The 27,439-nt window shown below is 41.7% G+C and overlaps 1 protein-coding gene across 5 annotated transcripts in view; it reads left to right on the top strand.

Moving 5' to 3' along the window:
* Nucleotides 1–27,439, top strand: part of GRIP1 (glutamate receptor interacting protein 1) — a 228,686-nt gene that overhangs the window by 145,330 nt on the left and 55,917 nt on the right. For all 5 annotated transcript variants that reach the window (XM_066183200.1, XM_066183204.1, XM_066183203.1 and 2 more), the window contains 3 exons: nt 7,255–7,338; nt 8,184–8,259; nt 9,603–9,748. In XM_066183200.1, coding sequence (XP_066039297.1) covers nt 7,255–7,338; nt 8,184–8,259; nt 9,603–9,748 — 306 coding nt within the window. The remainder of the gene's footprint in view (nt 1–7,254; nt 7,339–8,183; nt 8,260–9,602; nt 9,749–27,439) is intronic.

Genomic DNA, 27,439 nt, shown 5'->3' with positions numbered 1-27,439 from the left:
TACGGTTCATTCCCACGATGCGACAGGAACCGTCAGTGAAGAGAGCGTAGTGTGTTTCTTCTGCTGGCAGTTGGTTGTATGGAGGAGCTTCTTCAGCTCGTGTCACTTGTACCTGCTCCTCTTCGTCCGTGAAACCGAAGTTTTCTCCTTCCAGCCAGTTTGTAATTATCTCCAAAATCCCAGGGCGATTTGGGTTTCCAATACGGGCACGCTGTGTGATGAGGGCAGTCCATTTGCTCCATGTGGCATCGGTGGCATGGTGCGTGGAGGGAGCCTTTCCTTTAAACATCCACCCCAGCACTGGTAGTCGGGGTGCCAAGAGGAGTTGTGCTTCTGTGCCAATCACTTCTGAGGCGGCTTGAACTCCTTCATAGGCGGCCAAGATCTCCTTCTCTGTGGGAGTGTAGTTGGCTTCAGATCCTCTGTAACTTCGACTCCAGAATCCCAGTGGTCGGCCTCGGGTCTCCCCTGGCACCTTCTGCCAAAGGCTCCAGGACAAACCGTTGTTCCCGGCTGCAGAATAAAGCACATTCTTCACATCTGGTCCCGTCCTGACTGGGCCAAGGGCTACTGCATGAGCAATCTCCTGCTTGATCTGGGCAAAGGCTTGTTGCTGTTCAGGGCCCCAGTGGAAATTGTTTTTCTTGCGGGTAACCAGGTAGAGAGGGCTCACGATCTGACTGTACTCAGGAATGTGCATCCTCCAAAAACCTATGGCTCCTAGGAAAGCTTGTGTTTCCTTTTTGCTGGTCGGTGGAGACATTGCTGTGATCTTATCAATGACCTCAGTGGGGATCTGCCGCCGTCCATCTTGCCACTTTACTCCCAGGAACTGGATCTCTCTGGCAGGTCCCTTGACTTTGCTCTTCTTGATGGCAAACCCGGCTTTCAGCAAAATCTGGATGATCCTCTCTCCTTTCTCGAACACTTCAGCTGCAGTCTTTCCCCACACAATGATGTCATCAATGTACTGTAGATGTTCCGGAGCCTCACCTTTCTCCAGTGCAGCCTGGATCAGCCCATGGCAGATGGTGGGGCTGTGTTTCCACCCCTGGGGCAGCCGGTTCCAGGTGTACTGCACGCCCCTCCAGGTGAAAGCAAACTGAGGCCTGCATTCTGCAGCCAGAGGAATGGAGAAAAATGCATTGGCAATGTCAATAGTGGCATACCACCTCGCTGCTTTGGACTCCAGCTCGTACTGAAGTTCCAGCATGTCCGGCACAGCAGCGCTCAGCGGTGGAGTCACTTCATTCAATGCACGATAGTCCACAGTCAGTCTCCATTCTCCATCAGACTTGCGCACAGGCCAGATGGGGCTGTTGAAGGGTGAGTGGGTTTTGCTGACCACCCCTTGGCTCTCCAGCTCACGGATCATCTTGTGGATGGGGATCACGGCGTCCCGATTTGTCCGATACTGCCGGCGGTGCACTGTCGAGGTGGCAACAGGTACTTGTTGTTCTTCTACCTTCAGGAGTCCCACTGCAGATGGGTTCTCTGATAGTCCCGGCAAGGTGTTCAACTGCTTAATGTTCTCTGTCTCCACAGCAGCTATTCCAAAAGCCCATCTGAGTCCTTTAGGGTCTTTATAATATCCATTCCTGAGGAAGTCTATGCCCAGAATACATGGAGCCTCTGGGCCGGTCACAATCGGAAGTTTCTGCCACTCCTTCCCGGTCAGGCTCACCTCGGCTTCAACCAGAGTCAGTTCCTGTGATCCCCCCGTCACCCCGGCAATGGAAATCGGTTCTGCCCCCACATGTCCTGATGGCATTAGAGTACACTGCGACCCAGTATCTACTAAAGCTTCATATTTTTGTGGCTCTGATGTGCCAGGCCATCGAATCCACACAGTCCAAAAAACCCGATTTTCCCGTGCCTCTTCCTGGCTAGAGGCAGGGCCCCTCTAGCACTGGTTATTATTCCCTTCCTGGACGTACATGGTAGAGGTTCCTTCGAGGGAATCTGACACAGCATTCCCACCTCCGTAATACCTGGCAGCTTGCTCATGGGAGGCTGAGGCTACCTTCATTCTAGTGGAACTCCCTCTGTTAGCGTTTCTCTCCTTGAGCACACGTACCCGTGCTGCCAGGACAGAAGTAGGTTTCCCATGCCACGCTCCCATGTCCTCCCCATGGTCCCGCAGATAAAACCACAGGTCAGCTCGAGGGGTGTACCCTCTCTCTCTCGCTGGGGAATGTTGGGCTCTGATTCTGGGGCCTGTGACTCGCACCGGTGCTACATGGGAACTGTTCCTTCTCATCTCCTCTCTCATTTCCCTCATCTCCTCTTTGAGTTCCTTCACCACCGCAGAGACATGAGCCTGCATTGGACCACTGATCATACTTTCATAATTTCTGAGCTTGTTGGCAACAGAACCCACTGTCTCTCGGTTATCCTCGGCATTAATTGTTGCGATGAATGTGGCGTATTGGGATGGTCCATGAGTTGCCAGATTCCACAACATGTGCCCTGTGCATTTAACCTTGTCGGGGTCATTATCATGCTGTCCGGTCCTCCCAAAAAGTACTTCCAATACTGCCACTTCTCTCAACTGTTGGATTCCTTCCTCAAGGGTCTTCCATCGCATTCTATTGTTGTGCTCTTGCATTCTGTCTCTGTGGACAAATCTCTCTCTCACACTCATTAGAAGTCGTTCCCAAAGGGGAAGGGGCCTTTGCTCTCTTACAAATACCTGATTTATACCTGAGTCCTGGGTCAAGGGTCCCAAATTCCTTGCTTCAGCACTATCCAGTTGCACACCTGTACCCATAAGGTCCCAGACTCGAAGTAGCCAGGCTGTATAAGCCTCACGTCCTCGTCGTGCAATATCTTTTTGCAGATTACGTAGACTTTCATATGTCAGGGACTCAGTGATGATCTCAACCTGTGGCTCTTCTGTGGACTGTGAGGACCCTCCTTTCTTACCCTTAATATCAGGATCTGACGATTTCACTTTACACTTCCTTGTTTCCACAGGGGCGACTGCTGCTGGCTGTGGCTGCCCTTGTGGTTCAGCTGGAACCTGGACAGTTGTAACATCTGTGGGTTCCACTGCTGCACCATCAGTCTCTGCCTTCTCGGGGCAGGGGGAGGGTTTTTCATGAGCTGGGGAAATGTACTCTTTCAGCATTTGGCCTATCTCTTTTACCAGAACCTCAACCCAATCCGGGTGGGTCCTTTCTGAGGCAGGCTGTGGGGCAGAGTCAGGCTCTGGGGTATCATCCCTATTCTGTGGGGTAGGTATCAGGGTGGTTATCCAGGTCAATCTTCCCTTATCTCTGAATGCTAAACAGAATACGCATATTAGCAGCACCAGCCATTGTATGATATCATTAGCATTCAGAGAGGATTTAAACCCTTCAAAAACTGGTGGGGCAGACCCAAAGAGATGGGTAAAGGGTTGGGAAAAAGAAACTTCCCCCGGTGTCATTTCCTCACAGTAGGTACCATTGTTAAAGTAACTCCAAAAACACACAGTTAGTGTACGATAGCCCTGAATCCATGTGCCTGCCTTCCAGAGGAAATTAAAAATCCATGAGTTCTTCACCTTATTAAGCCATAAAATAAACTGGATGACAGTCACAGTAGCCTTAGTTATAGGGCCCATGTTTAGATAAGGGCCTGCAAATGGAAGGAATACAGCCACAACCACATGCCACCCAAACCAGGCTAAGTTAGACCACATGATGCAGCCTAATGAGGTTTTTATATCCAACGCACACAAAAGAAAGTACTAGGTTAGTTAAGGACTGCTATTTCTCTTCCCTTTTCTCAGTGCCCTCAAGCCCCACACTTGGGCGCCAAAATCTGTCTTGGTTTAGGAAGACAGGTATCTGCTAGGTAAAATTACAATCAGAGGCTCTTTGGCAAAGATTTGGGAAATAGGAATAGCAGTTCTTTACTAGTATGTAATACAAAGCAAACAAACACAAAAAAAACTCCCCCCCCCCACCAAACAACTACAGCATTAATGACAAACGACAACAGTACCAAGAACCTTGAGGGCTTTGTTTCACAAAACCCAGGGCAGTTTGGTTTCGGTGTCCCTGCAGGATCCTCAGAGCACCAAGCTGGAACAGTGGAAAAGTCCCGGGCTGGTAGCTGGGATGGCAGGGTGTCCCGGCAGGCAGGGGCAGGATGTCCCAGCAGCGCAGGGGGTGCAGGGTCACGCTGCAGCAAGAGGAGCAGCGCCGAAGAAACTCGAAGGCGAGGCAGAAAGCGCCCAGCTTCTCCTCGGCGTGCTTTGCGGCGGCTGAGATCCTCGAGGAGCGGCCGACACGCGTCTCCCGAATGCCGGAAGCAGAAAAGCACGCAGCTGCCTCAAGCTGTGTCTTTTACCTGCGTTATCTCCCCCTTCCACCTTTTGTCCATCTCTTTGTTTCAGCCAAGCACTCTCAAGTATCCAACACCCGGTCCCCTTGGCAACCCGTGGGGAAAAAATTCCCCAGAGAAAGAAGGAACAAACCCAACCCCCAACAACGTGCTTGTGCCTGTAACGGTGTGTCTGTAGGACAAAGTCAGTGTGAATCCAGTCTATCAGGTATGAAGTGAAAGCCAGAGAAACAGTGAGTTGAACACCTGGGACCTGAAGTGGAGGAGTGTCAAGTGGCTGACTGCCACCAAGGCACCAGGCACACCCTTGAAGGAGTGTGTGCTCATTCTTACTGCTCGCTGGGGGGCAGAAGGTGTGTTTTCCTAGTGTCTGGTCAGAAGAATCTCAGGTGCCAGCTCGGAAGCTCTTGTCTCCTTAAATAAAGAGGTTGCTTGCAATAGAATCCAAAAAAAATCCGTCACTGTCCTTGGTGCTCAGAAGCTCATGAACTTCCCCACTTCTTTGTAGCAGCTGGAGGGTTAATCTAGTTATGCATTTGGGTTTTTTAGGACCTTCTGACAAGCACATGAAAAAATTTTGAATGCCCTCTGTTGATTAGTGTTTGCTTGTGCTGAAGGAACTTCATGTGCTAAAGCACAGAATCTGAATTAGTCAGCTGAGTTCAGAGTTACTTTGCTGCTGATGTAGTTGTTTTACCATCATTATTTGTTTTGCATTTATTCAACTGGACCTTCTTTGGTTTTCATCTTCTTTTAGCAAATGTGCCAGTCTTGTTCATTGAGACTGGATTTTAGCATGCTGAATTTCAGTGGTGTTTGTAACCTTTTCTTTTAAGTCCTTGGAATTTTCAGCCTCTTCATACAAGCATAGATAATAAAATTGGAGATAATTAGTGTTCTAGTTGTTTTCATGAACTACTAGTGAGCAAGCTGTTTTTGGTAAATATGTAAGTTTTCCAGTAAGTTATGTGGAAAAGTCCTGGCACTTCTTCCTGGCCCCGTACATAATGAAATTCTACTGTTGTTCCCATGCTTGCTCCCTCAGAGAGAGGAGTGTCATAGTTTCAGAGCCAGGAAATGTCAATCATTTAATGATGATGGATTAAATTTGGCTGAGCACTGGTAATCCCACTCCCTAGTGCTTCCTTCTGTTTCTGAAATGTTCGCAGCAGGAACATCCAGCTGCTATTTTCAGCACAAGCCACCTCAGTGTTTAAAACTGGAAGGTGAGCAGTGCCTGTCTCACATCTGCCTTTTGCTGTTGGCAAGGGTTAAGGCATTTTTTCCCACAGCAGGCTGAGGGCTGGGGTGCAAGGGCAGCCACCTGAGTGGCTTTTCCCAAGTGGAAGGACGGTGCTGCCATTCCTCACTGCTGAACTGCGGGTTTCACCTCTCCCCAGTGGAGGTTACAGGCCGCTCCAAACTAGTGGGGAAGTGTGGATTCATCGTGAGCTACAGGCAAGGCCACTTTCTGTCAATAGGAATGAAGGCAATAGTTGTCTTCTCCTCATAACTATTTTTTTTTAGTCAGTAAAACGTTTCTAACTGAAAAGAAAATGACCACATGGACTCCATAACACAGTTGGGATCTTCAAGCTGTAGCAGGCATTATTGCAGCACAGAGCAGTGCTCTGGAGGGCTGGCTTTCACCTGTTTTCCTAAGAAAATGAGGTTAACGTCACTTCACTGGGTGGTTCTCCCGGTTCCCTGCAGTAGCTTTTTTAATAGGGACCGCAGAACTCACAAAATTACGTAACATACAGTGCACCTCCTGGAAAGAAGTACTTGAGTGAGTTGTGAGCAGGGGAGTCCTCAGAGAGAGAGAGGAAGGGGCAGAGGTCGCTGAGGGCCCTCTGCTCTTCCTGGTGCCTTTCATGATTGGCAGCACACACAGGGTAGCCTGTGGCATCCATTGCCCCCTCAGGGTATCCTGACAGGAAAATGCTGGTTATTGCAGGCAGGAACATTAAATGACACAAGTTTTCATTCATTCTGCTGCTCACAGAGAATGTATTCTACAGAGCTGGGTTGGTTTGGTTTTGATCTAATTTTAATTTTATATGTGTTTATACTGTTTGCAGTATTTGACTGGAAGGTGGAAAGTGTGAGTGCATGTGATTTTGGACAGAGTCCTTTTCTCATTGGAAAACAGAGTTCTTAGACCCTGCCAAAGTTTTTCCTGTAAAAGCTAGTAGCAAACTGTCTTCTGGTCTCTTAATAGCAGTGGTTTCAAATTCTGTAAAGTGGATTATCGCACCCAAATGCATTGCTCTGTGCATTAGGCGTCTCACCTTCTAGTCCAGCTGTACACCAATTCTTTAGTACTTCCAGAGAAAATACTGACTCAACTAGAAGCCAAGGAACTTTTTTACTAACCCACCAATTATGAGGGAGCATGCTCCAGTTTGAAAACGAAAAAAAAAAAAAATCCTTGTGATAACGAAATGTATTATGCATCATAATCTAGTAAACTGAGATCAGAGAAACACCCTAAAAATCTTGATTGTCTTCTCTCTAAGTGACAGAGGTAAATGTTTTCATAGCTAAACAACAAGCTCAATAGGTACTCTTAAGAATTTAATGTCATTTTTGTCTCACTGTGTATTTCCGTACTTTCTAGCACTCTTCTGTAACTATAAGAAAAACAAAATTATGCCGTAACTTAAACAGTAAGACTCAAATTGCTCACCTGTTATATGCATCTGTGTCTTTTTTCCTAACCATTGTCACTCTGCAAAATATCTAGCCCAAAATTCTCTCAAAAAGGAGATGAATTCTTTTAATTACAGGTCTTCAGTCTGACTCTTCTGGAGTCTTTCCAATTTTATGACTTCATATTTATCTTAAATTAGAAAATGTGTAAATCTGTATGTCTAATTAAAAAATTAATAACCATTAAGGTTTGGATTATTTTTCCTTTAGCTGTACAAGGATCAGGTCTCATCTTTAGAACTGTGGAAGTTACTTTACATAAAGAGGGGAACACTTTTGGATTTGTAATAAGAGGTGAGTTATTGTTGAGTTTGAACTCTGTATTTTCTTGTTTAAAAAAAAAAAGGTGATAAGTTTTTGAAGCTCTCAGAAATATGTCGAGATTTATGGTTTGCAGTGAGTAAAAATCGATGTATTACATTTTCCATACCCTCATGTATTGCTTTTATGAGCTGCGTTAATTTTTGTTTATGGAAGAACCTTAAGTAATCAACTATGCCAAGGAAACATGACAAACTCTGGTCACATAAGACCAGATTCTGCTACCACTGAAACCACTAGGAAGATCATGGTTCACAAAAAAAAAAAAATAATTATATGTAGTACTTGTATGTATTAGGCATGAAATTTGATTAGTACTGCTGGTAGTCTGAACTGTACAACTAAAATATCCCTGGCTTGGAGAACAGAAGAAAAGATGCAGCTGTTAATTAAAATACCCCTGTAATGAATTACTACTTTCTTCAGGGAAAATGTCTTTTTTATTTAATACATAAATTTCTTGTGGTCACTCATTATTCTGAATATTCATAAAATACAGGTGTTTTTTTTCCTCTGTGCTGCAGACATTGCAGAACAATGTGTTCACATTTTCAGAGTAAAAGTTCTATGAAAAAATATGCATTTAGTAAGAATCCCTTCACAGAAATGTCTTTAAAAAAATCATCTATACATAGAGTAAGGTGATTTTATTTAGGTAGAATTCAGTGGAGGGTCATATTAATGGCTTGGCTATTTTTTGGTCTTTTTAGTCCATCTGTGAAGATGCATGCTACATGACGTAGGCTTGCCTTTTGGAAATGAGCTTTCATAAAAAGCATAAAATTAAGGTATACTTTCTCTGACTTTCTCCTTTCTAGGTGGAGCACATGATGACAGAAATAAATCTCGTCCTGTTGTAATAACATGTGTCAGACCTGGAGGGCCTGCTGACAGGTACAATTCATCTTTCTCTGGAGTTCATGTGAAAGAGAAATGGAGAAAGGTGAATTATTTGGGACAGAAGTTAAGATTTTGAGTGAAATAGATGCATTTAAGCACAGTCCCTTGAAATTCATGGGTTTGTCTTTAACTGTTGTAATAGAAATAATAACAACTGCAGCAATAGTAATGGAGAACCACAGAGGCTCAGTGTGTTATGGTGTGTGTGAACTTTAATTTAGAATCTTGCACCTAAAATAATTAGAATAAATTCCTGCAGTAGGTCAGGGCACATTTTTTTTTGCATTCTTCAGACGACTGATGTAGCTCTTAATTATGCTTTTTGTACTCTAGCACCACAATCTTTTTCTCTTGCAGTTCAGAATAATACTGTGACAAGTTTGAGTGTTGTGTTATTCTGTTAAGATGTTTGTACATATCTGCATGTGAGGTCACACATAACTTTACCTAGAAAACCTCCGAGTACAGATTTAGGTATTGGGGTTTTGGCCATGTTTGTATATAATGCCATTTTGTATATATATGTAAAGAAAGAATATTCACTTTATTTTTTTTTGTACAAACTGTATTTTCAAAAATGGCATTTGTGTCCTTTAACTATTAAAGAAACTCAAAGGGCAGTTTTTTTAAAGCAGATTGATATCTGTAGCCTGTGCTGACATTTTTGACCTTGGAAACATTAACTGAGAACAAAATGTTTCAAGATGGCATTTCTTTTCTTCCTGCACTTCTTTCTCTCCCTCATCCCCCGGTTTCCTTGTTTTTCTCTATGATTCTTAAGCTGACAGTGTTAGTATTTCATTTTCTGTTATAATTCTGAATAGGAGACAGCATTTTAGATTTAGAGCTGAATTACTTCCAGGTAGGAGGAAAGGCAAAATGGAATTATGCAAGTAAAAGATATTTTTAAAGAAAATCAATAAGTGGACATTCATATTTTGCAATCTGTTCCAGCACCCATGTGTTTGCATCTCGTGTTTATTTTTAAGAAAATATTGGAGGAGAATGTGTTTATGTATGTATGAAAAAAGAGTTGTGTGGACAAGGCAGAAGGCAAGCATATGTTGAGCAGAAGCTGTACTTAGTTGCAATTTAACGTGACTTGATTATTTCACTGTGTGGTAAGCTGTTTTCCAGTCACTGACTTTCCAATTAAAGCAATTTCCTTTCCACTGCGCCCTCTGATCATTCTCACTGTCAAAGTAAATGTTAAGTGTTAAGGCAAGAGGGATGGATGTCAGGGAGGGTGCAAGAGAATCGCTTTGCATAAAAATGGTATTATCTCCAAATCAATTTATCTTACACTAACAAAGATCATTCCTTTATTCTCCCTTCAGAGAGGGCACAATCAAACCTGGGGACAGGCTGCTGAGTGTTGATGGGATCCGACTGTTGGGAACAACACATGCTGAAGCCATGAGTATTCTCAAACAATGTGGACAGGAGGCGACTCTGCTGGTTGAATATGATGTCTCAGTCATGGGTAGGTTGTGGGATTGGAAGTGGGGCTTTAATACTGGGAGCCTTCTGTGATGTTTCACTGCGTGTTCTTCATGAGATATTTTAGAAGTGATTGTGACCTGTTATGCTCCTAGTAGCATGGCTATTCCCTTCTGCATCGTATCATTAATCTTGGGTTCATAAGGAGGTGAGCAGTATTTTACTGTAATTTAGCATTCTGACATTCCATGGTTTGTAGGCTGAAACCATAGTGTGGATTCCAGCTAAGTAACTTTTCCAGTGACTAGTTTATAATAAAGGTTAATGAAGTGTAAGCATTTCTGTGTCACATGAAAGAGGGGAATACTTGATCTAACAAGAATTCTTTTGTCTTTTGCCAGTGCTGCTAGTTGGACGAGACATAAAAAGTCACAAGACTGCCACAAAGAAAAGAATAGGGAAAAGAAAATTTGTTAAGAAATACAGAGGTGGCAAATCATGGCTTGAAAAATGAGCTTAGATGTTATACAAACTTTGATTGAACTTACTGAAAATACGGAAGGTTTTTTTTGGGAAGTCATAGTAGACCCGATGATATTTAACAAGAGATTTGGAATTGACTTGTTTCCATTTGTTTTGGAAATTGTTGTATCTCCTCATTTTTTTCAAGATACAGAAAATTCATAGCAGCAAGAAACAGAAATACTCACCAGTCTGACTGAAATATTTCCTGTCTGTTTGGAGATTTTTCACTTCTTTTTCTGCTCTGTTCCACAGTCAGGTTGCTAGCCTAGCAGTAAAGCAGCCTCCTAGGGATTTGTGAAATAGCACTGTCAAACTTCAAAGCCTTGGAAAAGATTAATACTGAAATGAATAATGTCAGATATTTGCTTATTCTGGAACAACCCTCTTTATTCTTTTCTGAGACAAAGATTTCTCTTTTTTTATAACAATATATGTCTCTGTTTACTTAACTGTCAAGAATTGAAGTGGCAGATTTGTGTAGTGTCTGGCAGGCCTGATGGACAGTTGTACAGATTCATGTCCAGAGAGGTGGAGACAGCTGAGATGAGCTCTAGCTTCTGAGGAGAACTAGAATTTAGGTGTTTTCATTTGTTTCTTCTTTTTCTTCGGAAGATGATGGATGACCAAACCCTGTCTATCATCACAGTTAAATCAATATTCTTTCTGCTCCACTTTTTCTAAAATGAACCCCTGGCTTTAGACAAAGTTCCCAGCAAACTTTCATTTCAGAGAAAACTCCCTTCTCCATTTTCCTTGTATACCCCAAGGGGTGAACAGCCTCCATTGCACTGAGGATCTTTCAGAAATCTTTGCAGGTTTGTGTAAGGGGGAGACCTCATGATTAAATACTCTGTTGTGTCCTAAATTGCAGCTTGTTCAAGGCAGAAACCTTCTTTTCAGTACTATCTGGATAGAGCTCAGTTCAGGATACAGAGCTTAGCTGGAAATTTCAGGCTTGAAATTTCTTAATTATAAAGGCAGCACCTACCAGTCAGTCTATTCATGTCATTTTCTTTCTAAATAAACTCTCTTTTGTTCTCTGCACCAAATCTGGATTTATCATTCCTGCCTTCCTGGCAATGAATGTGTTATCCACCAGAAATTAAAGGAGGTAGAAGAACCTGAGACTTACGGAGTCAGAAAGAAAGAAGAAAAGGGAAATCAAACACTGGGAAATGTATGGAATGGTGGTCCAGCAGAGTCTGCAAGAAGAAATAAGGAGGGAACCAGCAGACTGTCCTTCTAATGCATTGTTATTTTTTTAGATATTACCTAGCCCCCAGTAGGTTTTGAATTTTTTCCAATTTGCATGCCCTGCATAGTATTTTAACAGTGATGTGAGCAAAAGATTTTGTTGGGAAGTTCTCTTGTGCAGTTGTGACCATGGTGCAAAGGCTGAAAATCATTCATCCTGATCCATTGAATCCTGGCCAGGAAATCTTTGCTGATTTGATTCTTCTTTTAGTTCTGCTCAAGAGCAGCAAAGTCAAAGTTAGGGGTAACATAAAAAAGAGAAAATGAGTCATGAAGAGAAATTTAAGAGTTACAGAAATGTTACTCTTTTACCCAAGTCGTATGTTACCCATAAATTGTTTGTAATGCTATCTAAGGGTTGATGTGGATTTGAAAATAGGCTAAAACAAAGGAAGAATATTGGGTAAGGTGACTTACAATAACTGATGTTTGAAAATAGACTAGTAGATTCGCCTGCTTGAAGGAGGCAGAAACAATCCAAAAGCTACACAGAAGTCTAGTGTATTCCATAGGGTCCTCCTGGAATAAGCTGTCAGTAGAATATATTACTCCTAGAGATGTAATTGTAGCACTATTTGCTTTAATACCTTCTTTTCTGTTAGTGGATGGTAATATCCTGTAAAGTAGCATTGCATGTGGCCAGAACTGGAAAGAGCCATAAAATACATTCTGATAGCATGAAATTGGAACTTGATTTGAAATGGTTTTACTAGATGAAAAAAATAATCCTGAACTATTTTTCAGCTGCAGTCCTGTAGTGTGTAACTGACTTTTCTTACTCCTGTAAGCATAAGCTGTTTCGAAAGTGCTATATTTCTCAAAGTTTAGTTCTTCCAGCTGAAGTCTTCAAGAGGTCACTTAGGAAGCTTGTACATTTTATTGTTTCTGGACCCTGGACAAACTGGAGTAAAGAAAGCATCAAGTGGTTCTGTGCAGGGTAATCAAGTATGTATATAATGTAAGAGATGTGGCTAGTGCTGTTGAACTCTCTGGGGTTACACCTATGCTTGTTTAAGTACACCCTGAAGTCTCCTGCTCAGCTGGGTCCTAGGAAATAAACTTGCCAATTCAGCTTTTTGGAAGAGATTTTTTTTTTTTTTAGACTGCTGAAAATATTTCCAGGTTGGTGTGTGGAGTGTACTGCTGTGTAGTTCCAATGAGGCTTTAACATAGTAGGAGTTTGAAAATACCAAGATAATCCCTGAAGAAAATTGGAAAAACTAATTTCTGAGAAAGTATTTTTTAATGTGATAAAACTTACATTTGAAGTTGCGGAAAGTGCAGTCTTCCAAATGTCTTTCTGTGTTCCAAAACGCATTCTCCAGTTTTGAAGTACTGTGATTGCTTACCTTTCTTGCTGATCTTAGAGGAAACTAGCTGTGTTTTTAATTTTGTAATGCTTTAATAATGCTGCACTTAAGTGTTTGCAAAGGACATGGATATGGTGACTCGCTCTACACAAAACTGTATAGAAGTAACAGGATCTTTGTGGGCTTTATTACTTTTCTCTGTAAACCTTACACCTTAAGTGTCCAGGCTTTCTGGTCATGTGGATCTGCTGTTTTCATCTCTGGTGGGAGAGGTCTGTATAGTACAGCTCTCTGTGCCCTATGATTACACCTGAGCCCTCATTTTGAGGAAGGGGAGAAGTAGAGGCAGAGTGGTAGCTAGCAGTGACTTGCTGCCACTGTCAAGATAATTTTGCAACCTGAATCCTCTCCTGTGGCAATCAAATAGAAAATAATAATTCCAAGCTATAAAGTTAGGCTGGGGAGACTGAAATTCTCACTGTTAGGCTGTCGTCAGATGAAGTATCATAACTAACTGCTCACAGCTGGAATGCAGAGCTAATAACAAGCTACAAACAAAGATTTACAGTGCCTCTGTCTAAAACAAGAAACAAAAGTTTATCAGTACACTGAAGCTGAGGAGATGCATTTCCCTTCAGGTTTTCAAAGATCTGCCATGATGCCACTGGGCTCTGTGTTTTCTCTATAACTGGGTTTGCATCTGCTTGGGTAACCTTCCATATTTTCTCTGAAAGGGAGCAATCTCAGACAAGTTCAAAGGTAATGACTACCTTGAGTTTAAATTCTGGCCATTTTTATGTAACTCTAGTTCATAAATGGCTGCTGATGATCTTTTGAGCAACCTACTTTTTAAGTCTTGGATGCTCGTGCTGTGGCAATCTTTGAATCAAGGATACTGTAGTTAAACAAAGCCAACAGCTTTTGCCAGAACTTTGGCACAGAAGGAAACTTTTTTTAGTTGCTTGCACTCGTGAGACACAACATCTTTCTCTCTTATCTCTTCAATGGTTGGTTGTTAGTTCAAACCTCTCTGTGGTGTGAAGGAGTGAAGGAACATATTGCACATCCAAATTCCATATGTTTCTCTGGCTTCTTTAACAGTTCTTGCTCTTATTTGAACCAAAATAGATTTGCTGGAATGTGGCACCCTGTAAGCAAAACAGAAATAGTCAGCTTGTTTTCTGTTGAAAATCTACCAGAGTCACCCTGACACAGAACCACTTGATTTCAACTAGAGCAACACCCTCTATTTTCTGAACTCAATGTTTAACACTGATAGAACTTTCTAGAAAGGGGATTATTGATGCAGACATCCGCTAGTAAATCTTTTTGCCAGCCTCATCCAAGGCTTTTGCCTCTTTAAGTTCACCCATTAAAATAAGCTAGTTGTTGAATGAAGTAATTAATGCTGTAATGTTCCTACGAAAGTATATTTTAAAAAATCTACCTCACCTTTTAGCAATTCTGCCTGACAAGAAGAGCACTAGGGAGAGAAAATTTGCACAGTTTAAAGATCAGGTGAGATAATCTGTGGTATAATGTAGACTTTGAATAATTTGTGGAAGGCGAGGAAGACAGGAGAAAAAAGAACTCGTGGGCTGACCCTTAAGTTTCATAAAACAATATCACTCAAGTGCACCCAGAGCTGTGGAGATCCTTAAAAGCTAGAGATTTTACAAGCCCAAAGGAACAGGAGCCCCAGAGATTCCAAGGACTGACTTAAGATCTTCATAAGCCTTACAAGTGTTGCAAGACCTTGAAAGTTGAAGTCAGGAACCTTGTAGGATTGCACACTGCCTTTTTCTTCTGTTGCTTTACAAACTTAAAATTGACATTCGCTTTCTCTCATATAAGGTTTTGACAGAACAGATAGGTAGCATACTCTAGCATTTGACTGCAGCTGCAGGTCTCCTGGCTATCACAGGGTGATAGATTTAGATCCCTTGAAATTCTAACTATGAATTAGTTGCTTAAAACTTGGAAGAAGTTTTCTTGTCTTACATTGCTTCAGAGACAGAATGAAAATTTATGTGCAAAGCAAAGGCCATAATACCTGTATTAGTTGAAACATTACTCTTTTAAATACTGCTTCACAAACACATACACAAGTTACGTTACAAGACAATGCTGGAAGTCAAAATGTTGAGTGTTCCACTTGGGAAATGTCAGAAGTGAGACTGTCTGCTCAACCACTGTCCAGAGAGGTGTGCATGCAGTACAGTCACAGGAGAGATAATAACCTTTTTACCCAGCTATTCATTTTGAATTTTATTTCTGTCTTCGGTGTGTGACCACAGGCTTATTGAAGGCACTGCCCAGATCCTTGTCTAAATGCAAAGTTATTAATTTCCTGGTGTTTTTTCCTAAGGCCCTAATCCTGCCACGGTTTGAGTGCTTCAGGCAATATGCAGATCTCAAGGAGAAAACCTCTGAGTCTCAAGGTTATTCCATATGTAGTGGATCTTTCTTACAGCAGAAGATGACACAGACATAACTCTTAACAGTTCCAGAAATATCCACTCACAGATGTGTCACTAGGTGAAACACAAGGGAATTTTTTGTCTCTCGTGGAGGCTAATGAGTGATTCACATTCACTGAGCAGATAATTAAATCCATGTGCTATGGCACGTTAGTCTCATCTTACTGTGCTGTTTACTTGTTTATCAAACACACAGCATGTTCTGCTGTTGGTGTCAGATGCCTGTATCAGGGACACCTGTATAAACTGACAGTTAGCCATGGATATATGCAATAAATAACTTTTCTCTTTGTAGTGCTAGCAAGCTGTGGTAAGGCATAGGGACGTGGATCAAGACAGCCAGCACGGCTTCACCACGTGCAAGTCCTGCCTTACTGACCTATTGAGCTTCTAGGATGGAGTAACTATATCAGTGGACAGGGGAAGGGCTACAGATGTCATCTCTCTGGACTTCTGTAAAGCTTTTGATATGGTCTCCCGCAACATCTTTTGCTCTACACTGGAGAGAAATGGATTCAGTGGTTGGACTGTTGTTAGAGAGAGAAGGAATTGATTGAACAGTCACATCCAGAGTGTATTGGTTAATGGCTTGAAGTCCCAATGGGCATCAGTGACAGGTGGTGTCCCTCAGAGGATCAGTGTTATCTAATATCTTCATTAACGACACAGACGAAGGGATCAAATACACCCTCAGCAAATTGGCAGGTGACACCAAGCTGAGTGATGCAGTTGACACACCTGAAGGACAGAATGCCATCCAGAGGGACCTGGACAAGCTCAAGAACTGGGCCTGAGGGAATCTCACGAGGTTGAACAAGGCCAAGTGCAAAGTGCTGCACCTGGATCAGGACAAACCCTGACACCAATATAGGCTGGGGATGAGCAGATGGAGAGCAGCCCTGCTGAGAAGGACTCGGGGGTGCTGGTGGAGGAGAGGCTGGACATGACCCAGCCATGGGCACTCACAGCACAGAGAGCCAGACGTGTCCTGGCTGCATCCAGAGCAGCGTGGGCAGCAGAGCCAGGGAGGGGATTCTGCCCCTCTGCTCTGCTCTGGTGACACCCCACCTGCAGTGCTGCATCCAGCACTGAGGTCCCCAGTTGGGTTTGTCCAGCCTGAAAAACAGAAGGTTTTGGGGTGACCTATTTGTGGCCTTCCAGTATCTGACATGAACCAACAAGAAAGATGTGGAGAGAAGCTTGTTACAAGGGCTTGTAGTGACAGGACAAGGGGGAGTGGGTTCAAACTGAAAGAAAGTAGGTTTGTATTAGATATAAGGAAAAAATTCTTCACTTAGGGGTTGTGAGACACTGGAACAGGTAGCCCAGAGAAGTTGTTGCTGCCTCGTACCTGACACTGTCCAAGACCAGGCTGGATGGGTTCTAAGCAACATGATCCAGTGGAAGGAATGCCTTCTCATGGCATGTGGGCTGGAACTAGATGATCTTTAAAGTCCCTTCCAACCCAAGCCATTCTATGATCCTGTGATTTCATCTAGTGTGGGATATGATTTACTCTTGGCATAGGAAGCCTGAGGCTTGTGATTTTTTTCTGGTATCGAGTTTTCTGGCTTTCAGGACTGCTCTTTTACAATAGGAAGAATGGGTTATGCCTTTTAACCCTTTGTCTCTTGTGCTGCTACTAAATACGATGTGCAGGCTTCACTTAGTCTCATTATGAGCCTGTAAGATGATTGATACTGATCAGTTTGTCTTAAGTTCCTGCTTCCTTACCTGCTTTAATCTACTCTACTTACCTTCTTCAAGGGAAATACAAATACCTTTTTGAACACCTCTTGAGATAAATGGGGTAGCATGGAAACCTAAGGTAAATAGGCATTATGGTTAAAAAAAATGCAGCTTTTTTGGCTGGATTCAAATTCAAATTGAAAAACCAGTTCTTGACTGATCAGTTTTTGTGTGATCAAGAGATACAGCTGCTGGCCATGATAGTGAAATAAAAAAATTCATCCCTTTCAGCTGTTGGTCCCTTTCAGCCTTTACAGAAATTGTGATATAATCTGATACTTAAAAGCAGCAGTGAGGTGTTCCCTCCATGTTACATAACCTTTTTTTCCTTGCCATTCCCTCGTCATGCCTCACACACCTCCTACCCAATTCATTCACTGCTAGCTCCTCAAAATTTATGGTGCTTTCACCTATGGGTAGGACTTCTGTTTCATTGTGAGGACTGCTGAGCAGTGAAAGAGGTGTGGAATGGGGCCTTATAAGAGAACAGATTTTTTCCTTCCAGTGAATGGTACTCCTGGGTTGCAGAAGCAACTCTCAGTTTGTTGTTTACCAGTTCCTGTGTAAGCTTAGATCCTTAACAGTGGTGACATATTTTTATGTACCATTACCTGAGTTTCTCTGTCAGAAAAACTTCAAGCTTCTGACATCCATATTGGAATAGCCCCTCAAAGGAGTGCGAGCTGCTAAGCCCACCAGCCTGCTCTCTGTTAGCAGGGCCATCAGACCAGCTGTCCAGCACAGTGCACATGTGTTTGATTCCTGGAGACCAGAAAAGTCTTGATACACACACATGACCGCAGGGGTTTGAAGGTGTTTGCTGAAGCCCCAATTGTAAGGGTTCTCGATCCCAGGGTTCCTTCCTGTTTATTTAATGGAGACATGGTGCTTCTTTCCTCCATTCGTTGTTCTTGTCTAGGTTCTGAGCTGCATTACTGTCTTTTTCCTAGTAGCTGCTTGGTTTTTCCTTTCTCTACTGACCTGGTTTGAGTTGTCTTTTCTAGAAGGTCCTAAATCCCCAACATGCTATTCCCTATCCTTACAACCCATTTTTTTCTGCTATCTTTTGCCAAGTACAGCTTAGGTAATTTTCCAACACATTTCTCTCACACTTCTGATTTCCCTCTTTTAAAGGCCTTTCACAGTTTACATGCCTGTCCTTCTTTAGCCCTTTCTCTTGTCCCTATCTCTTAGCAAACCATTCCCAAGTTTCTTTACCTTCTGCAGCTTCTTTCCAGATCAATAACCCGCTCACCTCGATTCCTCCCCTTCTTGCCCAAAATGTCTTCTCTCCCCTCCTCTTAGCTCTTGATTCCCAGTGCCAGATCTGTCAGGTAGAGAAGACACATAGGGAACAGGAATTTTCCATATAAAGCGTATAGAATTTTCAGGGGGAAGGGCAGGGTAGGTGGGGCAAAATATGGCTTTTCCTAATGACCTGTTTCAGCTAAAAAAACTAAGGGGAGAGAAAAAAGTACAGTCTGAGAAAGGTAACCATTGTAAGAAAAAATCACATCAAATATTTGTACTGTGGCCAAGTTGTAAGTTACAAGCAATTAAAAATGAGATTTTTAATCAGAAAAGTATAATTTCCATAATTCCCAAGTGTATTTGCCCAGTATCTTTTCTCTGTCTGGTTGTGACTTGCTGCTGCCATTTAATAGCCATCTTGATAGTAAGTGATTGCAGAAGGGAGGAGTTGTCATGTTTTACAAGGATTTCATAAATCTTACAGGTATTTCTTTCTTTGCAAACTTCTTGATCATCCCTAAAGAGAAATAAAAGGAGTTTAGCTGAACCATATAAGTTACAAATTACTCTAACAGGTCCAATTAAAATTTATCTCAAGTGCTTCTGAAACCATGACCTCATTAAAAGCAGCTTAATAAACATTGCTTTGTATGGGAGAAAAAAAACTGTAAAGGTGAAATGAGATGTCCCTGAAACCGAAAACTAGAAGTACAATTTAATTGTCATAAATAACTAGGAAGGAGGAGGAGTTCCACTTCATGTATGAAAATATTCTGGTTTACTTACTGAGTTCTGAGAGTAATGGAAAAAATTGTCTTCAAAGACTTGTCAGGAAGGTGAAACCTGTATTTGTATGCAGTTAATCTAAATAGTCTACAATTATAAGAAAACAATCTGAAATATCAAATACATTTCTTGATGGGCATTCACTAAAGGAAACCCTTGCTAATCTATGTTAGTGTCTCTTTACCAAGCACACGGTCTCAGTATTTTAAATGCTAATTCAAGGGCTTAGATCCTCAAATGGAAGCAATTTCTACCTCTTAAAAATATGCTGTTTTGCTTCTTTTAATTAGCAATTAAAGGCAAAAGATGGAAGGAGAAGATTCTTGTAGTAATCTCTCCTGTCCACCATCCAGGCTTCAAGAAAGCAGAGCAAAGGAGCAAATAACCCTCACAGACACTTAGTAAAAGATGGGAAGTAAAGGACTGATGAAATCTTTCCCCTTCACATGAGTGCTATCCAGGTACACCATGAAATGCAGCTTGAAAGAGAATTGGTGTCTCTACCACATGCTCATACCTCTGGTCATCTGGAAATGGGTCAGTAAGTTGGCTTCTCTGTTAATTTAGCATGCTGGTCAACAGAGACTATGATAACAACAGGATAATGAGGTTTCCTGGCTTGTGCTTGTCTGAAAAAAAATAAAGCAGGTAGCTGCAGTACTTAAATTCAGAGCACAGAGGTGCATTACAGAAATGGTGATAATTAGGTTTTTTGGAGATTAAAAGATCTTTTGAATGTGCCATGCGATTCAAAGCAAGAGGAACTCTCTAATCAGATCCAATTAAAAAAATGCAGCCCCAGATTTGTGTTAGTGCCATTGTAGTCATCTGAGAAACTAAGGAATAAGAGACAGATGTGATTTTCTTTATACTAGAGAGAATTTGTGCTGGAAGCCCAGAACCTGTCTTTAAAAGGGCCCATCTCTAAGGAAATAACAGAAAGGCACCAGTCCTGCCTCCATTCCAGGGAGAGGAAAACACTATCTCCCAAGACTCCCCCTGGGGGGAGGCATTTTAAAAAAACTGGCACTGAACTACTCCATTCTCTTGACTTCTTTTCATGGGTGTGAGACATCCGGACTGTGCCTGACAGATTAGGTCAAGGGGGAAAAAACCCAAGAGTCCGTCAGGTCGTTTGCTGGAGCACCTATACCAGGCATAATCTAAGAGGTTGAAATGGCATGCGCATTTTTATTCCTTTGCAATAAAGTTAACGGTTCATTAATCATTTCACAGAACATTTTTGCTGAAAAGGAATGGATTTCAAAGTATGAATATTTTTAGATATTTTACCTAAGTATGACCTCAGTTAATGGTATTTTAGTGCAAATCCTGTGTGAATGAGATCTGAAGCTGATCCTGTGAGACTGCACCACCCAGTACTCAGCACTTGGGAGATGTGTACTGCTCAGAGAAGACAGTACTAAGGTCTGTGAGCTGGAAAGGTAGGTAGTGGGGAAAATCAACATTTAAGGTGAATGGGTTTATCTTGAAATCAACATAGTTCCTCAAGATAATTGCACCAAGGCCACATCTTACGGCATGATCTTGTTATACTTCCAATGGTATTGCTCATCTGTACACTGAACAAATGTTTGACTCAGTCAGAAGAGTTTAACTGATTTCAGATGGGATTTAAAATAGGACCCAAAGGCAAAAAAAAAAAAAAAAAAAAAAAAAAAAAAAAAAAAAAAAAAAGCTCATGTCCTATATTTGAAGGGCTTTTACTAAAGGGAAATAAACAGCAGACCTGTGTTTCTTTGTCCCCTTCCTCAGTTCTCACCAAATGGACACCCGGTTTATGCCAGCAAATATGTCTTCTGCCTGCATAAAAGTTTTCTAATTGAAGCACTGTTTACACCACTAAATCTATGTTTTATTTTCTTGCCAACATAAGAGTAGGGATTCCACAGCCAACTCAAGTCTGAAGTGTAAAAAGGACTTGTATTGCAAATACTTGACTGATGCAGATTACTTTAAAATTGTGCTGTGTAGAATGTTTAATTACGCCCAGTTATTACTCTGTCCTCTCCTTTCTGCTAATGTAAAAAGAACATGCCAGGCCCATTCGCTCTTCACCCCTTTGCTAAGATATTTCTCTTCTGGTACTGTATCATTAGCATGGGAACAGTGTACACACATGAAATAGCCAGTTCTAGGGTAAGTTTTAGAGGTCATCTCACTTTGGATCTAGATCACAGCAAAAATCTCTACCTTTGAACATGCCAGAGAAACTGTTGGATGTACAGCCACCATGCATTTCATTTTATTTAGTTTTTTGGCTTTCAGAAAACAGACCAGATTCCAAATGTCAGCATTTGATTTTGTAAATCATGGCAAGGCATTGTTGCTGCTGGTCTTCTCAGTACATCCTGTCATTCTTTAGTTGGACATGGAATGTGGGACAAGCATCAGCTGCTGTGTTTAAAGTAGAGATCAGCTGCAAAGGGAAAGTGAACAAGAAAGGATAAGCATCCTTCCTGTGCTTCTTTAACATCTCCCTTGCTGGAGGAATTGCTTTTTTGCTACTTTCATAAACTCTCTCACAGTTTTTTTAAGATAAACCCCCAGATTTTTAAAGATAAACCCTAGATTTTATGGGGGAAGTTTTTTCTTGTCTTTGCAAAGTTCCTTTCAGTTCAGCTCTTCAGGGATTAGAAATGTAAGAATTTAAGATGCCATGCAACCTTACTCAGATGCTTCAGTGCATATGTTACATTACAAATTTTAATTGGAATGATTGCATACATTTTACCTTCCACAGTCACCTGCTGCATACTGCTAAATGATCTGAAAAACAGTCATGTGAGAGAAATATTCTAAAAAAGCTGATCTCATCTTGATGCAGATGCCTTAACAGAGGTCTGCATTTTGGTGCAGTGAACTTCAGCATAGGTGTTTTAACATGTCCTCTCCAGACAAATGGATGCTTTCAACCTTTATTTCTTTGATCCTTGTTTGTTTATCTCTACAGTGGGAAAAACACCATGCTTTTGCTCTGAAGTGTGGTTATAAGAGAAAATCACTAATAAACCTGTGTTGTAGAGAATACTCAGAGGCTGCTGCATGCAATACCTCTCCCCCACCACATATGCTCAGAAAAGACTGAGAATACTGTTTAGTAATTAAGGCATGAGCTTGGAAAAAAGGGGAAAAGTGTTCCGACTCATTAAATATTCACTGTCTACCTTCCACATGATGCTCTTGAAGAAGGAAGTATATGTGCTTATTTAATTAAAGAGGGAAGGTAAAAATAAGTACATCCAGGCAATATTCATTCTGGGGATCATTAGGTTTGAAGTGCCTTGTGCCCACATGGTGACTGTAATATTTTCCTTTTAATGTCATTCTGTTTGTAAACAGATGCTTCTGATCTTTATTGGTGTACATGTATTTTTATTATGATTTATAATGGTGTTCTCCAGATTTTAATCAACTTCTCATTTGGGTTTTTTTCACCTTGTATAAGCACAGTTTTTCTGTTATGGTCAGCTCAGCAGTGTTGTTTGGAATAGCCTCTTTCTGAACACTGTGACCTCCAATTTTTCAAGGTCTTTACAAAGACCTTAGGTAAGTTAGGGTGGATTTCACTGGTAAAAGAAAAAGAACAACAAAACCCAAAGAAACAGACCGAAAAAAACCACAGTTGGAAAAGGCTTTTCACAGTTTCTCCTTTATATAAATTCAGTAATTGCTTAATTATAAATATGAGCAATGGAACATCTTCAAAAAGAAAAAAGTCACGAGAGAGGGGCATGAGAGGGCCTGGAACCCCTCCGAGCCTGGCAGCAGGAGCTGCTTTGGCAGGAGGTAAATGTCTTGTCCTGCAGCAAAGGAGGAGCCACATGGGAACCTTGCCAAAGGTGACCCTGGCAGCAAGCTGGCAGGCTGTCTGCTGAGGTAGAAGATTGATAGACTGCCCTTCTCTTTGCTATGACTATAACAGTTATGGGCCACTTGAGTTTCTAGGGGTTATTGCTTAGTTGGGATTTTGGGAGCAGAAATGTGGGGAATTGGTTTTGCTGGAAATGTATGCTGCAGAGAACAGGGGATATAGAAGCTTTCTTTTACTTTAAATGTGTGAATACTCCCAGTAGTACTGTTCATGTATTCTTTGGAACAAGAAGAAGAAGGAAAGGGGAGAAGGTAGAAATATCTAGGCAATCCTAGATTATTTTTGCAATGAGGGATGAAATGGTTTATGTTTAGAACCATGGCTTCTGTGTTGGATTTAAGGGGAATTTAGCTAAACTACTTAATCTATTTCTTTGAAATACTTTTGCTGAATGACTGCTGAGGTAGTACCAAAGCAGAAAGAGAGGGCAGTTAATAAACTTGTTTTTTAAACTCATTTTACCAAAGTTTGTGCAACCTCTGAGAGCAGAGAAAGTCTCACTCTGGTCCTCAGTGCAAAAACCTCCAGGTCAGATCTCAGCGTCGACCTTCTGCATGGTAGCCTTTTATAGCGTGGCTGTGCCAATGCATCAGTTATTTTTAAGACATCTGTGCTAGAGCACAGATTGCTGAAGAGGCCAAAGTTTTGGGCAAAAAATGTGGTAGTCATAGTGCATATTTGTAGGATTAGAAATTCATGATATCTGTTATAAATAGGAATGTACAGTATAATTTTTCTTTTCTTCTGGTTCATAGTTACCTGTCAGACTTCGCAGAGAAGTGTTTTAGACTAGTCTGCAGCTCCTGCCTGTTCAATCAAACTGAGTCAGTTGATGTCAATGTTAGCAGAAGCACACCCAAGGTCAGCTTTCCAAGGCAGAGACTGCAGTTATTTTGTGTGCAGAGGTCACACTAACCATGTAAATAATAAGTATCCATGAATATATAAGTTGGTATGTGTCAGTACAGAGGAGCCCTGAGCAAGGTCCAGTGGTGCAGCTCACGTGCACCAGGCAGCTCAGCCATATGGGAATGGGGCTGTACTTGGGTCAGTCATCTTGGTGACAAGGAGTGGCTGTGACAGGCTCAGCATCTTGCTTATGTGGCTCTGCTTCTTCCAGGGCTTCAGCTCCCACCGCTGTGGCAGCAACAGGGGCAGCTGAGGTATCTCACTAACACAGCATTGACTTGTCCTTATTTGCCTGAACTGTTCTCTTATCCAGGAGTCCGAACTATCCATGACACACCTTTGCTCTGGAAGCTGTTGGCATTATCTGAGATGTCTTGTCCTGGTGGAGACTTGGAGGGATGGGCACTGTCAGCTCAATGCAAAGTTTGGGTGCTTGGGTATTCACAGTGCTTGTTCCCATCTATGAAGTGACAGCAGTGAAGGGCTTTGTGCTCTGTAGGCTTTTGAAGATAATCCAATCCCATTATAATTATTACTGTTCCCATTAGATGGAACTTAGGGGCATTGTGTCAACTAGGCATAATTGATGGGCACTGCAGCTCCTTGTATTATCTGTAGTGTGTACATACGGATGTGCTTTTGAGGTTGGCTGATGTAAAATTCAACACACCAGCTGTGTCTTAGTTTGCAGGCTGAGGTGCAGATTGTGTTGCCCTTATTTGTTTTATTGTGATTAGTCAGACGCAGAATCATGCAAGAGATGGAGAGTTTTAAAGATAACAAAATTCTTGTGTATTTTATTTTCTGTCCTACTTGGATGAGAAAATAAGTATGGGAAGTTCTTTTGGACGTATGTATCTGTCCATCAGGCCCAGAGAAATTTTGGATGTCCCATCATTGGAAGTGTGCAAGACCAGGTTGTACTGGGCTTTCAGCAACCTGGTCTAGTGGAGAGTGTTCCTGCTTATGGCAGGGGCTTGGGACTAAATAGCTTTTAGGGTCCCTCCCAGTCTAAACCATTCTTTGATTCAATGGTTCTTTGATTTCATCTGTGCTTTGTGCAATAGAAAAATTAGTGTATTGCGGGGCCTCAGCAGAGGACATATTATTTGCACTATTTTGGGGGTCTGTCTTATTTTGGAAGATGGTTGTTAAAAATAATTATTTGTAAGTTCCATTTCTGGAATGAAATGCAGGCAGAATTCCATTGCTGCTGACTTCTGCAAGCATTTTACAATCAGTCTAATGCTATGTACTGTTTCAGGGCTGTTTTCAGTAGCCATCCTTCAATGAAAAGGTGCTGTTTGAGGCCCAGGTTGCCGAACTAACCGTAAAGGTGTACTTATAGGCTCCCGTGTTCTGAAGCCATGTGCTGTCATCAGGGATAGAGATTTGAGTTCTCTAATAGTTCTGAGTGTCACCTGAATTTTCTGTGTGGTATTCTTTCTCAAGGTAACAAAGGCAGAAAGCTACAGGGCCTGGGCTTATTTAAGGTGCACTCAGACTATCCCTAAAGAGGCAGATCAAGGGTTTTCTGTACAGGCATCATCCACCAAGTTGTTTTTGTGTTGTAAATGGTGCAATAGACAGGCCGCATTTTAGATTAACAAGGCACATGAAAAGAAAAATAGAGATAGATTAAGAGATTGGGATTTTATACAGCTTTTGAGCAGGGAGGGGGCCTAGTAAAATGAAAGATGTGAGCTTGAAACAGTTACTAGGAGGAAGCAGCATCCTGAGAATTGGGGAAAGTCTTTTGAGCTGAAGTTGTTTAGGTAGATTTTTATGGTCTGAACATGAGAGAAAGTCTGAGAAAGTCCCAAGCTGATTTTGAATATATCCCCATCCACACTGTGGGAGCATTTTGAAGGCAGAGATGTTCCTTCAACTAGTTTGTGGCTTTTCTTACCTGAGAATGATGGTGGGGCTAAGGTTGCAAAGTATGAGACTAGGTAAAGGCAGCTTCTAAGATTTTGATTTTAAGAACTTGGCTAAATTAGAGGTATATAATTGAGCTGCAGGAATTAGGCAACAAAAGGAATATGAAAAGACTGTGCCAGTCAGTTGACAAAAATATTAAATTGCTTGTCTGTAGAGGGAATAATAGGTGTCACATTTGTTTAGAGAATGTCTCCATTTTCCATTCTGAGGTTGAGAGGTCTCTCTGATTTTGTTATCACTCATTCTGCTGGCATCCTCTTGGAATTATTCCTATTTATCATTTTTGAAATTTGATTATTCTAAAGGTGAGAGGGTATAAAATGCTATTGGTGGCTTTTTTCTGTTGTAGCAATTTTATGTTTTTTTTTTTTCCTGTGAACTCTATGATCTTTCTTTCAGTAGACCAGCAGCTCCGCTGCTGTCCTGTTACTCGCAATAATGGAAAATACACTATTTTATTTATCTATATTTGGTACTGTTTTTGCCTCTCTAATTCTAGTTCAGCCAGGTAAAATTAAAACAGCTGTTGCTCTTTCTACAGCCTGCTAAAACACACAATACCCAAAATCAAGAGAATGCAAGGAGCACATATATTTTATGATAGATTGTAAATTGGGCCTTGGAGACTAACGCTGATACTTTGAACAAGAATAATATTTAATTTTTAAATAGTGGTTCTGTTATTAAAAACTGATATCCTTTCTCCACAAATATTACTTGTAATACATTGTCAATTTACTCTATTTTATCAAATCATAGTATAGTTTGGGTTGGAAGAGACCTTAAATATCATCTAGTTCCAACCCCTCTGCCATGGGCAGGGATGCCACCCACTAGACCATGTTGCCTAGGGCCCAATCAAACCTGGACTTGAATGCCCCCAGGAATGGGGCACCCACAGCTTCTCTAGGCACACTGTACCTGCGCTTTACCACCTTCTGGTAAAGAGTTTCCTCCTAACAGCTCAACTAAATCTTCCCTCTTTCAGTTTAAAACGGTTCTGCCTTGTCCTATCACTATCTACCCATGTAAGAAGTCACTCTTACATCTTTTTTATAAGCTTCCTTCAAGTACTGAAAGGAAGCAATGAGGTCTTCCCTGAGCATTCTCTTCCCCAGGCTGAACAACCCCAGCTCTCTCAGCCCATTCTCACAGGAGAGGTGCTCCAGCGCTCTGAGCAGCCTCATGGCCCTCCACTGGACCTACTCCAACAGGTTCACAGCTTTCTTAGTTTTCCAGAAATCCCTTTTAGAGCTTGCTAGCTGTCATTGATTTTATTTTGCCAGTAAGATCTGAGTAAAAAGGTTACTCTGCTAAATGAAGCATGAACAAAGCCAGGGTGCAAACATTATGCAATATTAGTAGAGTAGAATACCGAAGCCAGTACCGTGAATCATGCTCTGTGTGTGGTTCATTTATGACCTTTAGTCACAAACGTATGAGGAATCAAATAATATTACTCTGAATGAGTGATAATGGTGCTAGTCAGCTGTGGGGCATCTTGAATGTTGTTCCTGTGCCCTTTAAACACTGCAGAAGTCTTATTCCTGCATCTCTTCCTTGCTGCTGCATTCCCTCTTGAAACCATTGACCCATGATCCTAATCTTAATTTCTTGATTAGATCATCTTTAAA

This window comes from Chamaea fasciata, unplaced genomic scaffold, assembly GCF_029207755.1.
Source record: "Chamaea fasciata isolate MVZ Bird 193981 ecotype frontalis unplaced genomic scaffold, bChaFas1.0.hap1 SCAF_5, whole genome shotgun sequence".
NCBI lineage: Eukaryota > Metazoa > Chordata > Aves > Passeriformes > Sylviidae > Chamaea > Chamaea fasciata.
The sequence above is the reverse complement of the archived record's forward strand: the minus strand, read 5'-3'. Positions and strand labels throughout refer to the sequence as shown.